General features: G+C 42.7%; 1 protein-coding gene across 3 annotated transcripts in view; it reads right to left on the bottom strand.

Annotated features, from left to right (window-relative positions):
- The window catches only part of LOC132870536 (NACHT, LRR and PYD domains-containing protein 12-like), a 129,924-nt gene that overhangs the window by 22,487 nt on the left and 89,429 nt on the right, over positions 1 to 18,008 (bottom strand). For all 3 annotated transcript variants that reach the window (XM_060904212.1, XM_060904210.1, XM_060904211.1), the window contains 2 exons: positions 5,106 to 5,279; positions 1,254 to 1,427 (listed from right to left, as the gene is read on the bottom strand). In XM_060904212.1, the coding sequence (XP_060760195.1) occupies positions 1,254 to 1,427; positions 5,106 to 5,279 (348 nt within the window). The remainder of the gene's footprint in view (positions 1 to 1,253; positions 1,428 to 5,105; positions 5,280 to 18,008) is intronic.

Below are 18,008 nucleotides of genomic sequence, written 5' to 3'. Positions count from 1 at the left end.
ACCAGGTAAACCACACAACCATCTAAATGTAAACAGTGAGGAAGGAACGTGCTTTCTGCAGCCTCAACTCTGTTACAGCCAAATCAGGCTCCAATCACAGTTCTGTACTGAAATGGAGGAAAGTCAGCATCTCCACATGCTCTTGTGAGAGACTCGCCGTAGCTCCGCCCACCAGACAAACCAAATCCAAATATAAATCAATTAACTCATTAATACCTCAATGATAAAATAATGACTCAACTAAACAAACACACACTTCCTGTTCACCCAGACCCCTTTACACACACAAAACACCCATATTTACCATTTCCATTAAAAACACCCCTGTCAGAATGGACCACACCACCAAAGACCCCTATTTCCCTGTGGTGGTACAGTCCCCCGCTTTCCCACTGGAACCAGGAGGTGGTGGTGATCAAACCCAGAAACCCTTCACTTTGGCCACGCCCATAAACAGGAGGTGCAGAATTTTCATTGCGGTTTTGTGAGAAAATATCAAATTCTGCAGACATCTGCAAACTCGTGCAGTCAGCAGCAGCACCATCTCCAGCTGTAAACGTCGCCGTGACATTATGACGTCGATGTAACGTTTAAAAGTGTAAATGGTATTTGGACTGTGAACAGGTTCGCTGGGAATAACAGGTTGTTAGTTGCTTCTCTGTTCCAACTCCATCAACAAATCAAGAGACTCTGCATTTCCAATAAACGTTACAGCTCATAACATGAAGACCATAAGACGGCTTTCACCATTAACGTTAGCCAACTAGCTAGCTAACTTCCTGAGATGAACCTTCATCCAGTGAGCCGACCTGCTTCCTCTTCACACGCTCCGACAGAGAGGATGTGCTTCCATACCAGCTAAGGTCAGCTTTACAAACTGGGTCATTCACAACCTTTCCTTTCAGAGTTCAGTGTGAAAAGCTCCCACACTTTGGAGGTTTTTGTTTTTGAAGCTGCCTTCGCGCTTTTGTGAATTTCTCTCCAGTAAGCGCGAACGTCAAAGCATTCCGAGTTAGCGTGAAAAACACACGTGATGATGTCACCAACTAATCAACTATTACATCAGTTGGGAACTAATTTGGTCATCAGTTTTAGTTGACGAACTCGATTAATCGTTACACCCCGAGTGAACAGAAACAATCTTCCTCCTCAGGACACTGATGATGAAGCTAAAACCTCTGCTTCAGTCTCACTATTAGAGAATGGGTCTTACTGAGGAGCAGGTCATGTGACTCTCAGAGAGATGATCTTACCGTAGTTTCTCCAGTTTACAGTGAGGATTCTCCAGTCCAGCACAGAGACGCTTCACTCCTGAGTCTCCGAGTTTATTACGGGACAGATTCAGGTCTCTCAGGTGTGAGGGGTTTGATCTCAGAGCTGAACTCAGAGCAGCACAGCCTTCATCTGAGACACCACAACCACGCAACCTGAAGAGACACAATGACACACACTTCATCAACAGATTTCCATCTTGGTTTAATACTGACTTTAAAGATGATGAGTGTAAAATTAATTTTATTATTCAGAATGTCATGAGGATTTAATATCACCTGTTTATTCTCATTAACAGTGTCATTAATAATGATAATACTGAGTGTTATATTGAGTTTCTCTCCTCTGTTGTGTGTGATATTAAACCATCAGCAGCTGAAGCTGAACAGAGAACAGCAGAGAGACCATGAACTTTAATCAGAGAGAGAGAGAGAGAGAGAGAGAGAGAGAGAGAGAGAGACTGAATCTCAGATGGGTCTCTACTAGACTTATAGTGCACTACACAGGGGCAATAAACTTGTTTCTCCGTCATCTACACAGTGCATTTATAGAACACTATAGATTTATATTATTGGAGAATCAAGGAAGGAAACAAAGATCATTCCATATAAATCCTACAAACATTCAGCCACTCGTTCTCGAGACAGCGTGAGAACAAGAATCTCACACAAATGGGAATAAACCCCAAAGCGTGAAGACAATAAAATTAACACTTCAGTCCTTGAAAAAAAATCTCCCAGTTTTACGGCCCAATGTGGGAGCAGCACCCAAAACATACTCACCCGAAAAACAATTCCACTTGCCCAGAGCTTGATTTTATTTTGGAGAGGACAGAATGCAGTGGATTTTTTTAATAGGTGAAGCAGCATCATTATGATAAATCCACAAAACCATCACACCAATATATGCAGACACATTCAGAAAGAAAAGTTCTAGTAGTAGAGGAATTCATAATTTAGGGCATATTAAGCTGTGGAGAGGTTTGAATGAGTATAATAATAATAATAATAATAATAATAATAATAATAATGCAGCTTTGTTTCTGTTATCAGAGGAACCCAGTCCTGTACAAAATGTCACCGTGGAACCAGAGTGTAGAAATGAACCTACACTTCAAGATAGTTCTACACACACACACACACACACTGAACTTTACAACAGCTGCACACATGTGAAACAGAAATAAATCAACTAAAGCAGGAAAAAACTATTTTAGATAAAACTTTTATTGTCCGTTACACACTGATCAACCTGAGTGACTCAGTTGTGCTTTTGAATCGAAAATAAATGAAAAGGGAACTAAACATTAACCGTTTACTGAAATTATTATTACAGGGTGGTTATAGTTACTATATAACTACAGCTACAACTGGAATGTGCTGATTCTGTTAGCGTTTGTAATTGTTGTTCCGACCACTATTAGATAAAATTAAAATAAAATCTTACAATACTGTTTGAAAGTCTAGAGCAAGATATTTTGCAAATAATAACACTTCAGATATTGTTTTAACAATAATAAGCATCGCTGTATAAATGACAGAGTGCAGATAGCTGTGTAACTACATGTCCGTGGGGTTATTGAGACATGGAGGGGTGGGTATGAGATCTAGCCCACAGTTTAGGTCAGAGCCCTTTGAGAGTAAATGCTTTGGCTTTCACAACATTCTGTTCCCAAAAACTGATGTCGGGAAAAAGTCTTTACACAAAGAAGGTTTTCTTGCCTCTGTAATTTTTTTTAAACTGTTCTTCTGTGTCGGGACCCTTCGGGAAAAAGAATGTATATTCCAACGTGCAGCTAATGCTAACGCTCAGCTACAAATGTGCACCGTCACCCCAGTCGTTCCGAGGAATTTTGCACGGATCAGAACCGCTAATAAACTCTCATTTCCGTGTATATCTATCCTGCGCTTCTTTCCGACTAAGATTGTCCAAGTAATCTAGTAGTAGAACTTTTTTAGCTGTAGTTTTCTTCGCAAAACAGCAACAGATGCCAGACATCTCCACTCGGCTTCAGTATGTGAACAGCCAATCAGCGGGTCCCGTATGTGTTTATGATTTTTATGTCACGATTTACAACCAATGGGAGACACCCTTTGTCAGCTGTCCACCAATCACAGGCTCCCATGCCACAATGGCAGTTTGTTGATAAATATTTAGAAAATAAAAATATTATTACGAAATATATGAAACCATCAAAAACAATAAAAAATGGTAATATATATACACTGGTTAGAGGTAAGGAACATTATTCAGTGATATTATTTATTATTAACTCCAATCGTGATATAAAAGTTTCAAGTTTGACACCTGCCCACTTCAACCGCGCTGCTGGCACACGATGTCCTTGACCCTCATCGCTCTGAGCCAATTGGTGTAATTACGTCATTGCGTGGACCCCTCTGAGCCGAGCTTTTCCAGTTCACTCGAACACACACATGCTTTGACGAATTATAACCAAAAACAAGGAAATGTGAATGATTTCCTCAAAATATTTTTGTACTTTTATATATTGTCATGTTGATGAATAAAACTTAACGCATTTCCCGTGAAACGAGACGAGCTACTTTAGACTGGTTCCCTGCTCTCTTAGCGCAGAGTGAGGATACAGTCCATGTCTCTGACGCTTGGTAGGATTAATTTTATTCAGGAACCAGTCCAGGAAAACACGATTTTCAATAGACACAGGTGAACTTTGTTTTTAGGAGGAGTCAGATGTCACGATGCATGATTCACTTTGCAGAATAATAATAATAATTGAACTACGCAAATATTTTAACAGCCAGTGTGGATGTCTGCATTTCTTGATCCCAGATAATGTTTCTACAGATGAGAGATGAACACGACAAAGCTGAAGGAGGGAATATTTCAGTTTGGACACAAACGTGTTTAAAAAGCCGGGAGGTCTTTCCCTGCACTTCTAAAACAACCGAGTTCGTTCAAATGGAGTTAATCTTTAGTGAACGGTGATAAATGACACAGTGAACAGTAAAACAGTACAGAAACAGTAGCAGCAGTTCAGCTCCTCGCTGTTTTTGTCGATAAACGGTTTAGTGCTCGCTCCCGCGCGTCACCGCTCCGTCCCTCACACTCCGTTTAAGAAATCTACATTTAAACCATATTTTTGTTTTGATTCTAGAATCCTGTGTAGATATCGAAACGTGCTCTAAATAAATGTTTCCCCTCTATCGGTGCAGTTTCACGATAAATGGAGATGTTCGTTATTCAGGCTGTCACTTTTTCCCCAAACATCAACTTCACCGAGATCAAACCCAGAAACCCTTCACTTTGGCCACGCCCATAAACAGGAGGTGCAGAATTTTCATTGCGGTTTTGTGAGAAAATATCAAATTCTCCAGACATCTGCAAACTCGTGCAGTCAGCAGCAGCACCATCTCCAGCTGTAAACGTCGCCGTGACATTATGACGTCGATGTAACGTTTAAAAGTGGAAATGGTATTTGGACTGTGAACAGGTTCGCTGGGAATAATTCAGTGTGAAAAGCTCCCACACTTTGGAGGTTTTTGTTTTTGAAGCTGCCTTCGCGCTTTTGTGAATTTCTCTCCAGTAAGTGCGAACATCAAAGCATTCCGAGTTAGCGCGAAAAACGCACGTGATGATGTCACCAACTAATCAACTATTACATCAGTTGGGAACTAATTTGGTCATCAGTTTTAGTTGACGAACTCGATTAATCGTTACACCCCGAGTGAACGGAAACAATCTTCCTCCTCAGGACACTGATGATGAAGCTAAAACCTCTGCTTCAGTCTCACTATTAGAGAATGGGTCTTACTGAGGAGCAGGTCATGTGACTCTCAGAGAGATTATCTTACCTCAGTTTCTCCAGTTTACAGTGAGGATTCTCCAGTCCAGCACAGAGACGCTTCACTCCTGAGTCTCTGAGTTTATTAGAGGACAGAGCCAGGTCTCTCAGGTGTGAGGGGTTTGATCTCAGAGCTGAACTCAGAGCAGCACAGCCTTCATCTGAGACACCACAACCACGCAACCTGCAGAGACACAATGACACACACTTCATCAACAGATTTCCATCTTGGTTTAATACTGACTTTAAAGATGATGAGTTTATTCTCATTAACAGTGTCATTAATAATGATAATACCGAGTGTTATATTTAGTTTCTGCATGTTCTCCCCGTGTCCGCGTGGGTTTCCTCTGGGTGCTCCGGTTTCCCCCACAGTCCAAAGACATGCAGGTTAGGTTAACTGGTGACTCTAAATTGAGCGTAGGTGTGAATGTGAGTGTGAATGGTTGTCTGTGTCTATGTGTCAGCCCTGTGATGACCTGGCGATTTGTCCAGGATGTACCCCGCCTTTCACCCGTAGTCAGCTGGGATAGGCTCCTGCTTGCCTGTGACCCTGTAGGACAGGATAAAGTGGCTAGAGATAATGAGATGAGATATTTAGTTTCTCTCCTCTGTTGTGTGTGATATTAAACCATCAGCAGCTGAAGCTGAACAGAGAACAGCAGAGAGACCATGAACTTTAATCAGAGAGACAGAGAGAGAGAGAAAATCTCAGATGGGTCTCTACTAGACTTATAGTGCACTACACAGGGGCAATAAACTTGTTTCTCCGTCATCTACACAGTGTATTTATAGAACACTATAGATTTATATTATTGGAGAATCTAGGAAGTAAACAAAGATCATTCCATATAAATCCTACAAACATTCAGCCACTCGTTCTCGAGACAGCGCGAGAACAAGAATCTCACACAAATGGACAGAAACCCAAACCCTCCCCCCCCCCCATTTCTAGAGTTTTTAATTTATCTTATCTATATACTTTTACACTCGCAATGACCTAAGGCGGTGTTTCTCAATCTATGGGACGTGGACCGGTACCGGTCCATGAGAAGATTACCGTCGGTCCGCAAGCCTGCCTCTGTACTAGTAGTCAGTATTATAATTTCAAACTACTGGTCACTATTATGTAGAAGAGCGATTGGCTGGCTCTGCTCTCAGTGCTTTTGTCACTGTGTGCCACGTAGCATAAGTACAGCCCTCCCATTCTAGAATGTTAAGCGTTCCCGCCCACGCGAGGTTGCACACTTGCACTTATTCATTCATTCTGTCCCAAGTCCAGTCATTTGCGCACACACGCTTTATGAGAGCAATATCATGGCATGTTCAAAGCAAGCTACTCTTAACTCTTTCTTTGGAAAGCGCCCATCTGACAGTGCAGATACACAACATGAGCCAGAGGAAAAAAAATATCGCCCATTCACTCGCAATTACGACCCTTCATACATACAATTCAGCTTTATTTCAAGTGATAGTTGTCCCCCGAAACCAATCTGTGTTATCTGCCAAACCATGCTAAGCAACGAAGCTATGAAGCCATCCAAATTACGCTGGCATTTGGAAACTAAACATTCGCATCTCAAGGATAAATCAGAGGATTTTTTCAGAAGAAAACGTGATGAATTGGCCACCCAAACTAAAGTGTTGAAAAGTAATTTGACCGAGAATGAAAAGCTAACAAAGGCATCATACATGATTTCACACCACATTTCCAAATGTCAGGCACCCTTCACAATTGGGGAGAAGCTAATTATGCCTTCGATTGTTACTGCTTGTAGTGAGGTGTTGGGTCCGGCTGCTGCAGCCAAAGTAAAAGAGATTCCTCTGTCAAATGACACGGTCTGTCGTCAAATTGACGATATGGCGGCAGACATCGAAATGCAAATTTTAGAAAGGGCGAAGTCATCTGACTGGTTTGCCATTCAATTGGATGAGACCACGGATCTCTCTAACTTGGCTATGCTCCTGGTCTACATCAGATATGCTCACGAGGGCCGGTTTCATGAGGATTTTTCGTTTTGTAAGGTGCTTCCAGGGACCACAACCGCTGGAGAAATATTCCGTATGCTTGATGGGTACATCTCTGGGCATGGGTTGATATGGGGGCATTGCGTCGGTGTCTGCACAGATGAGGCAGCGGCTATAACCGGCAGGCACAACGGAGTTGTTGCTCGGGTAAAAGCCGTTTCACCATCAGTGCAGGCAATGCGCTGTTGTTCATCGAGAGGTACTTGCCTCTAAATGCCTGTCCACAGAGCTTCATGAAGTTTTAAATCAAGTCGTCAAAATAGTGAACTTCATTAAGGCCAATCCGACAAATTCCCGTCTATTTACAGCTCTGTGTGATGAGATGGATGCAGATCATGTTCATCTGCTCTTGCACTCTGAGGTTCGTTAGCTGTCACAGGGTAAAGTGGTGTATACACCACTACATCCAGGATCCTGGAGATGGCGCTGAAGGAGAAGACCTACCTCACCGTCAATGGACTCTCCTGAATCGCCTACGCACCAGGGTTGGCTGCTTCAAAGCCTCTATGAAGAAGTAGGGCCTAACAGACAGTGCAGCGTGTGAGTGCGGGGAGCCTGAGCAGACTGCCAACCACATAATCACCGCTTGTCCCCTGTATAGACCACCTTCAGAGGAGGGCCTCTTTCGAGTGGGACCTGAGATGAGGGCATGGCTACACGACACAAAGCTGGACATATGATGATGATACACGAAAGAAGAAGAAGAAGGGTAAAGTGGTGAACAGAGTGTATGAGTTGAGGCATGAGGTTGAGGCATTCTTGACAAATAAACAGTCCAATCTTGCCAATCACCTGCGAGATCAGTCTAGGCTTATGAAGGTAGCTTATCTTTCTGACATCCTGGACCATTTCAATATGCTAAACCTGTCGATCCAAGGCCAAGCGTGTGACATTTTTCAAGCCAATGATAAAATCATGGCTTTCAAAAAGAAGCTCTCAGTCTGGACCTACAGAGTTAATAGAGGTGTGTTTGACATGTTCGGCTGTCTGTCGTCTCTGGCTGATGAAGGTGTGGATTTGGGGCAGGTGCCGGCAGTGATCGCGCAACACCTTACTGAAACACTGCGTCATTTTGATTCATACTTCCCCTCAAAATCCTATCTCACGGAAAAGCAATGGGTAAGAGATCTGTTCACCAACCCAGAAACGAGTGCTCTGCCACCTGTGGTGCAGGATAAACTTCTGGAGCTTTCGTGTGATGCTGGTCTGCAGTCGAGATTTGGTCGACTTTCTCTGTCTGAATTCTGGCTGTCATGCTGCGATGAAGATCCCCAGCTGAGTGAGATGGCAGTGAAAACACTGATGCCTTTCCATTCAACATACCTCTGCGAGACCGCATTTTCACATTTGACAGCCACAAAGACAAAATACCGAAACAGGCTCAACTCAGGAAACACGCTCCGAGTGGCCTGGTCACTCTGTCTTCCTCGTTTCGACCTGTTGGTGGCGAGAAAGCAGGCACATCCTTCGCATTAGAATGCTGACTTTTCTTTTACCAAATCTCTGTGGGTGACTGGGCCTGTCATGTGAGGTTAAGTCAGCACGTAGCCTACGTTCAGTTCTCCCTTCTTCATACTGGGACTGTGTAATCAGTCAGTATTAGGGCTACAGTGGGTCTTTAGGTTTCTCGGTTTGAAGTCCCATGTTTCTGGTAGACCTTTTTATAAGTGTGTGCATATTACTGAGGCACTGTTTGGCAGTGCTTCAAGTTCAAAGGTGTAGTTAAAAAAACAAACAAATCTAAAACACAAAAGTAAAAAAAAAAATCTTGGTTTAATGGTTCTTATGCAAATGGTAACAATAGGTTAATAATAATAATAATAATAATAATAATAATAATAATAATAATAATAAGTCAAATTATTGGGCCTACATATCAGTATATTTATGTAATTTGGCAATACTCTCAAAGCCAAAGCACTTCTGTTAGTTTCCCTTGTTTAATAATCAGAAACACTTTTTATTGCCAGGTATGTGGACACACACGAGGAATTTGACTCCGGTTCACTTAGCTCTCATAGTACAAAACAGATAAAAAAGCATACAAACAAACAAGCAAACAACAACAACAAAAATAGGTGCATAGTGCAAAGTAATCCAGGTAAGTCAAGTACGGAATAGTTAAATAAATATAAAGTATACAGTGTGCACAGAATGACTATAAATGTTCAGATATTTTACAAGTGATATTACTGATATCTGGATTTTAGCTGTTCATCACAGAAAGAATTTCCCTTTTGGTGCAATATGGTGCTTAGTGCAAAGATGAAATAGTAAATTTAAATAAGTATAAATATAAGTAACAGTGAGCACAGAATGACGGTATGAATGTGCAGATATTTTGCAAGTGATATTACTGATATATGAATCTGGATTTTAGCTGTTCATCACAGAAACAGCCTGAGGGAAGAAACTGTTCTTGTGTCTGGTTGTTTTTGCATACAGAGATCTATATCGCTTCTCTGAGGGTAGAAGATTAAACAGATTGTGACCAGGGTGTGATGGGTCCGCAGAGATGTTACCTGCTTGTTTCCTGACTCTGGACAGGTACAGGTCTTGGATGGAGGGCAGGCTGACACCAATAATTTTCTCTGTAGACCTTATTGTCCGTTGCAGTCTGTTCTTCTCCTGTTTGGTGACCGATCCAAACCAAACAGTGATGGAAGAGCAAAGAACAGACTGAATGATGGCAGAGTAGAATTGTGTCAGCAGCTCCTTAGGCAGGTTGAGCTTCCTGAGCTGGCGCAGAAAGTACAACCTCTGCTGAGCCTTTTTGATGATAGTGACTGTGTTTGTCTCCCACTTCAAGTCCTGAGAGATTGTGGAACCCAGAAACCTGGAGCTTTCAACGGCAGTCACAGTGTTGTTGTTGATGGTGATGGGCAGCAGAGTGGGGGGGGCTCTTCCTAAAGTCCACTGTCATCTCCACAGTTTTGAGCGTGTTCAGCTCCAGATTGTTCTGACCGCACCACCAGACCAGCAGTTCAACCTCCCGTCTGTATGCAGACTCATCACCATCCCGGATGAGGCCAATGACCGTTGTATTGTCTGCAAATTTCAGGAGTTTAACAGACGGGTCTCTTGAGGTGCAGTTGTTGGTATAAAGGGAGAAGAGCAGTGGGGAGAGCACACACCCTTGGGGGCGCCAGTGCTGATAGGCCGAGTGCTGGATATGATGCTCCCCATCCTCACCTGCTGCTTCCTGTCAGTCAGGAAGTTTGTAATCCACTGACAGGTGGCTGACGAGTTGACAAGCTTCCAGAGTGAGCTTGGTGTGGAGGATGTCTGGAACAATGGTGTTGAATGCCGAACTGAAGTCCACGAACAGAATCCTGGCGTATGTCCCTGCAGAGTCAGGGTGTTGCAGGATGTAGTGCAGTCCCATATTGATTGCATCATCTGCTGACCTGTTTGCCTGGTAGGCAAACTGCAGGGGGTCCAGCAGGGGGTCTGTGATGTCCTTCAGGTATGACAACACCAGTCTCTCGAAGGACTTCATGACTACAGATGTGAGAGCTACAGGCCTGTAGTCATTCAGTCCTGTGATGGTGGTTTTCTTGGGAACCGGGATTATTGTGGAGCGTTTGAAGTATGAGGGGACTTCACACAGCTCCAGGGATCTACTGAAGATCTGGGTGAAGATGGGAGCCAGCTGATCAGCACAGACCTTCAGACAGGAGGGTGACACACCATCTGGGCCGGGTGCCTTCCTGATCTTCTGTCTGTGAAAAAGCTGACAAACATCCTCTTCACAGATCTTGAGTGCTGGTGTGGGGTCAGAGGCGAGAGGAGGCAGAATAGCAGGGGGTGTAAATGGGTCTTTAATGTCTGGGGGGGGGGAGGTGTGAATTTGTCGAATCTGGAGTAGAACACATTCAACTCGTCAGCCAGTTGATGGTTCATTGCAGTGTAGGGGGATGGCCTCCTGTAGTTGGTGATGTTCTTCAGGCCTCTCCACACTGATGCCGGATCGTTGGCTGAAAGGCTGTTTTTGATCCTTTCAGTGTAGCTCCTCTTAGCTGATTTCACCTCTTTTGTCAGTGTGTTTCTGGCCTGTTTGTACAGGACTCTGTCCCCACTTCTGTAGGCCTCCTCCTTGGCCTGGCGAAGCTGCCTGAGTTTTGCGGTGAACCAGGGTTTGTTGTTGTTGTATGTGCAGAAGGTCTTGGTGGGCACACACATATCCTCACAAAAACTGATGCAAGATGTCACAGTATCAGTCAGTTCATGCAGGTCTGAAGCTGCAGCCTCAAAAACACTCCAATCAGTGCAGTCAAAGCAGGCTTGTAGTTTCACTTTGGCCTCATCAGACCATCTCCTCACCGTCTTAACTACAGGCTTAGGCCCTGTCCACACGGCAACGGATTCAGGTGACTCCGATACAATTGCTTATCGTTTAGGCCTGGCGTCCACACGACACCGGCGTTTTGGGTGCCCAAAACGCAATCTTTTTGAGAACGGGTTCCAGAGTGAAAAGATCTGGCAACGTTGCCGTTGCGAAGTCGTCTGGATGAGTAGAACGGATTTGTTTACGATGACGTCACAACCACATGACTGTGAGTGCTTCACGCCGGGTAGAAGTGTAACGAATATCACCAGGATATCACCAGGAAAAAGCCTTACAGAGCACTAGTGAGAGTGAAACACGAGCTTGGATATTATTATTATTATTATTATTATTATGTTCAGTGTTAGTTCACAGAAGTAATGCAAGAAGCAGAATAGTGACAGTAATAGTGAAGCAAAAACATGCAATTGTACAAACACTGCAGCTCTACAGCAAACTATTCATTTATGAAATGGTCTGATTCTTAACACCAGTAGTGCCAATGATCTTCTCATTGCGATGCGAGTTGTCAACAAATCCTATAACTTGGTTCATGAAACGCGCTTACAAAATATTTTCACTGTGAATATTTATTGTGTAATGGTGCAAAGTGAGAGAGACTCTGCCCTTAGGGCAGAGTCAATCCCGCCAGCAAAAATAGGGGAAAAAAGGAGCGATCTCACCTCTTCAGATGTTGGTTTTAGTCCTACAGTACATTCCTCAAAAAGGGCGTAGAGGAGCAAATTAATCCATCAACGTGTAGTATTCAATTTATTCCGGACCATTAAAGATGCCGCCTTCCGCGTAGAATCATTCGTCATCCTCGCCGCCATATTGGATAGGTCAAAGCGGAGAATAAAGATTCATGCGCTGCCTTTAACTGTACCAACAGGTTTACCGTCCAAACAAGATCACATGGGATTACCTTTCACAGGTGAGAAACAACAAATTAATCCATCAACGTGTAGTATTCAATTTATTCCGGACCATTAAAGACGCCGCCTTCCGCATAGAATCATACGTCATCCTCGCCGCCATATTGGAAAGGTCAAAGCGGAGAATAAAGATTAGCTGCATTTAACTGTACCAACAGGTTTGCCGTCCAAACGAGATCACATGGGATTACCTTTCACAGGTGAGACTGGAAAAATACTTTTCATTGTATTTGGTCATTATAATGTAATTTTACGAACAGATTTTCCTGACTTTGTGGCTAATATGAAGTCTCGCGCATAATAGTTTATGCGCATGCGTCCTTACTTCTTCTATTGTTCTGGTGTCTCCGAAGGGACCGTCTTACAGAGCCCCTAGAGGTGTGGCATGTGTATTGCATCATTTTCAGCAAGCGTTGTGTTGCCATATGGACCTGATATTTTACTGATCGTTGCCCATTTGGACGCGATATATTTTTAAATAACATCTCGTTGCCGTTGTCGTGTGGATGTAGCCTTAGTAGATTTCAGCTTCTGCTTGTAGGACGGGATAAGATGAACCATACAGTGATCAGATAGTCCCAAGGCTGCACGGGGGACAGAGTGGTATGAGTCCTTTAAAACAGTGTAACAATGGTCCAGAGTGTTAAGGCCAATTTATGCTGAAAACCCAGTCCTCGCAGACGGCATCGCAGATAGCGTCTGCGTAGCCCCCCCACCTTCGCAGACGCTCTGCGCGCACCTCCAAAAAATTGTGACCACTGCAGAAGCCTCACAGACAGCGTCGCAGACAAGAGGGCTCGGATTGGTCCACTCTACATCCGCTGTACACGCACTTCCGATTCCCTACTTTCCCGGTTTGTTTTGTTTTCACAACCACCATTTTTAAAAACACGAGCGAAGATGGAGCAGCACGAAGAGCGGTTGATCGAGGAAGTACGTACATCTATATGACTCCAGTTCTAGTCATTATAAGTAACCGGAGGATAAACACTCCACTAACCACACCCACCAACTACTCCTAGCGATTTCGCGACTTCGCGCCCCCTTGCGTTGTGGCGGTGAATAACATCGCGCACGCCTATTACTCCCCGCTCAACGATAAATTACAACTGTCTGCAAAAAGCTATCTGCGAAAGCCTTGTTGCAAGAGCATGCAGAGGCCCTTAGTGTCCCTGGTGGGACACTTAATGTGGTGTTTATATTTTGGCAGTTCGTGGCTGAGGTTTGCTCTGTTAAAGTCCCCCAAAACAATGAGCAAAGAGTCCGGGTGGTTTTTCTCCACATTGTTTATCTGGTCAGCCAGGTGTTGTAACGCCTCAGTAACACACGCCTGAGGGGGGATGTAGACTCCAACCAGAATAAACGAGGAAAACTCTCGTGGAGCATAAAACGGTTTGCAGTTTATGAATAATGTCTCCAGATGAGGACTGCATGATTAATAATAGTTTAGGCCTAAGCAATAATAATAATAATAATAATAATAATAATAGGCCTACTACTACTACTACTACTACTACTACTATTACTACTACTAATAATGGCATATCTTTGGACAGTTACTGGTCATTTGGCAATTTTCTACAATTCTGCCAATGCACTCCTGTTAGGTCTTATTTAGCCAAAATATTGTTATGCTGGTATAAGCCTGCTACTTGTAACAAGTACTACTAACAAAAAAATTAAATTAATAATAATAATAAACTATGTATGTATGTATGGAGGCACACACAATGTGTGTGTGTGTGGGGGGGGGGTTCAGGGGGGTGCACAGAGGCGTAGGGCCTTGCAGGGCCTTGCAGCACCAAGGCCTAACATTACTGGGCCCCAGAGCAAAGAAGTTTGAGAAACCCTGACCTCAGGTACATAAGAATTTCACTGTAATTACTTGTAATTATATGTGACCAATAAAACTTGAACAATAAAATTAACGCTTCAGTCCTTGAAAAAAATCTCCCAGTTTTACGGCCCAATGTGCGAGCAGCACCCAAAACATACTCACCCGAAAAACAATTCCACTTGCCCAGAGCTTGATTTTATTTTGGAGAGGACAGAATGCAGTGGATTTTTTTAATAGGTGAAGCAGCATCATTATGATAAATCCACAAAACCATCACACCAATATATGCAGGCACATTCAGAAAGAAAAGTTCTAGTAGTAGAGGAATTCATAATTTAGGGCATATTAAGCTGTGGAGAGTTTTGAATGAGTATAATAATAATAATAATAATAATAATAAGCCCTGTGATGACCTGGCGACTTGTCCAGGGTGTACCCCGCCTTTCGCCCGTAGTCAGCTGGGATAGGCTCCAGCTTGCCTGCGACCCTGTAGAAGGATAAAGCGGCTAGAGATAATGAGATGAGATGAGATAATAATAATAATAATAATAATAATAATAATAATGCTGCAGCTTTGTTTCTGTTATCAGAGGAACCCAGTCCTGTACAAAATGTCACCGTGGAACCAGAGTGTAGAAATGAACCTACAGTTCAAGAGAGTTCTACACACACACACACACACACACACTGAACTTTACAACAGCTGCACACATGTGAAACAGAAATAAATCAACTAAAGCAGGAAAAAACTATTTTAGATAAAACTTTTATTGTCCGTTACACACTGATCAACCTGAGTGACTCAGTTGTGCTTTTGAATCGAAAATAAATGAAAAGGGAACTGAACATTAACCGTTTACTGAAATTATTATTACAGGGTGATTATAGTTACTATATAACTACAGCTACAACTGGAATGTGCTGATTCTGTTAGCGTTTGTAATTACAGTTATGGCCGAAAGTGTTGGCACCCCAGATTTTTTTTTCCAGAAAATGAAGCATATCTCCCAGAAAATTATTGCATTTACACGTTTTATGTTTATTTCCTTTGTGTGCATTGGATTAAAACAAAAAGAAAAAGGAAAAAAAAGCAAAATTGATATAATTTCATGCAAAACTCAAAAAATGGGTCGGACAAAATTGTTGGCACCCTCAACTTAATATTTGGTTGCACACCCCTTGGAAAAAATAACTGAAATGAATCACTTCCTATAACCATCAACAAGCTTCTTACACCTCTCAACTAGAATTTTAGACCACTCTTCTTTTGCAAATTGCTCCAGTTCTCTCATATTTGAAGGGTGCCTTATCCCAACAGCAATTTTAAGATCTCTCCACAGGTGTTCAATGGGACTCAGATCAGGACTCGTTGCTGGCCACTTTAGAAACCTCCAGTGCTTTCTTTCCATCCATTTCTGGATGCTTTTTGAGGTATGTTTGGGGTCATTGTCCTGCTGGAAGACCCATGACCTAGGATGCAAACCCAGCTTTCTGACACTGGGCCCGATGCTGCGACCCAAAATCCCTTGATAATCTTCAGATTTCATGATACCTTGCACACAGTCAAGGCATCCAGTGCCAGAGGCAGCAAAACAACCCCAAAATATCTTTGAACCTCCACCATATTTGACTGTAGGTATTGTGTTCTTTTCTTTGTAGGCCTCATTCCGTTTTCGGTAAACAGTAGAATGATGTGTTTTGCCAAAAAGCTTTATCTTGGTCTCATCTGTCCACAAGACGTTTTCCCAGAACGATTTTGGCTCATTCATGTACATTTTGGCAAACTGCAGTCTAGCTTTTTTATGTCTCTGTGTCAGCAGTGGGGTCCTCCTTGGTCTTCTGCCATAGCATTTCATTTCATTCAAATGTCGACGGATAGTTCACACTGACACTGATGCACCCTGAGTCTGCAGGAGAACTTGAATACATTTGGAACTTGATCGGGGCTGCTTATCCACCATTCGGACAATCCTGCGTTGCAACCTTGCATCAATTTTTCTCTTTCGTCCTTGTAGATTAGCTACAGTGCCATGGGTTTGGAACTTCTTGATGATGTTGCGCACCGTGGACAAAGGAACACAAAGATTTCTTGAGATGGCCTTGTAACCTTGAGACTGTTGATATTTCTCCACAATTCTGGTTCTCAAGTCCTCAGACAGCTCTCTTCTCCTCTTTCTGTCCTCCATGTTTAGTGTGGCACACACAGACACACAATGCAAAGATTGAGTCAACTCCTCTCCTTTTTATCTGGTTTCAGGTGTGATTCTTCTATTGCCCACACCTGTTACTTGCCACAGGCGAGTTTAAACGAGCATCACAGGCTTGAAACTAAATAATTTACCCACAATTTTGAAAAAGGTGCCAATAATTTTGCCTGGCCCATTTTTGGAGTTTTGTGTGGAAATTATGCAAATTATTATTTTTTTTTTGTATTGTTTCAATACACACAAAGGAAATAAACATGTGTTTAAAAAAACATGAGAAATTGCAATCATTTTCCGGGAGAAATACTTCATTTTCTGGAAAAAAAAAATCTGGGGTGCCAACACTTTCGGCCATGACTGTATTATATCGACCACTATTAGATAAAATTAAAATAAAATCTTACAATACTGTTTGAAAGTCTAGAGCAAGATATTTTGTTATTTTACAAATAATAACACTTCAGATATTGTTTTAACAATAATAAGCATCACTGTATAAATGACAGAGTGCAGATGGCTGTGTAACTACATGTCCGTGGGGTTATTGAGACATGGAGGGGTAGGGATGAGATCTAGCCCACAGTTTAGGTCAGAGCCCTTTGAGAGTAAATGCTTTGGCTTTCACAACATTCTGTTCCCAAAAACTGATGTCGGGAAAAAGTCTTTACACAAAGAAGGTTTTCTTGCTTCTGTAATTTTTTTAAACTGTTCTTCTGTGTCGGGACCCTTCGGGAAAAAGAATGTCTATTCCAACGTGCAGCTAATGCTAACGCTCAACTACAAATCTGCACCATCACTCCAGTCATTTCGAGGAATTTTGCATGGATCAGAACCGCTAATAAACTCTCATTTCCATGTATATCTATCCTGCGCTTCTTTCTGACTAAGATTGTCCAAGTAATCCAGTAGTAGAACTTTTTTAGCTGTAGTTTTCTTCGGACAACAGCAACAGACGCCGGATATCTCCGCTCAGCTTCAGTATGTGAACAGCCAATCGGCGGGTCCCGTATGTGTTTATGATTTTTATGTCATGATTTACAACCAATGGGAGACTCCCTTTGTCAGCTGTCTACCAATCACAGGCTCCCGTGCCACAATGGCAGTAAGTTGATAAATATTTAGAAAATAAAAATAACATTACGAAATATATGAAACCATCAAAAACAATAAAAAATGGTAATATATATACTGGTTAGAGGTAAGGAACATTATTCAATGATATTGTTTATTATTAACTCCAATCGTGATATAAAAGTTTCAAGTTTGACACCTGCCCACTTCAACCGCGCTGCTGGTACACGATGTCCTTGACCCTCGTCGCTCTGAGCCAATTGGTATAATTACATAATTGCGAGGGCGGCACGGTGGTGTAGTGGTTAGCGCTGTCGCCTCACAGCAAGAAGGTCCTGGGTTCGAGCCCCGGGGCCGGCGAGGGCCTTTCTGTGTGGAGTTTGCATGTTCTCCCCGTGTCCGCGTGGGTTTCCTCTGGGTGCTCCGGTTTCCCCCACAGTCCAAAGACATGCAGGTTAGGTTAACTGGTGACTCTAAATTGACCATAGGTGTGAATGTGAGTGTGAATGGT

The sequence above is a fragment of the Neoarius graeffei genome, chromosome 22 (assembly GCF_027579695.1).
Source record: "Neoarius graeffei isolate fNeoGra1 chromosome 22, fNeoGra1.pri, whole genome shotgun sequence".
Classification (NCBI taxonomy): domain Eukaryota; kingdom Metazoa; phylum Chordata; class Actinopteri; order Siluriformes; family Ariidae; genus Neoarius; species Neoarius graeffei.
This window is presented reverse-complemented; position numbering and strand designations above follow the sequence as displayed.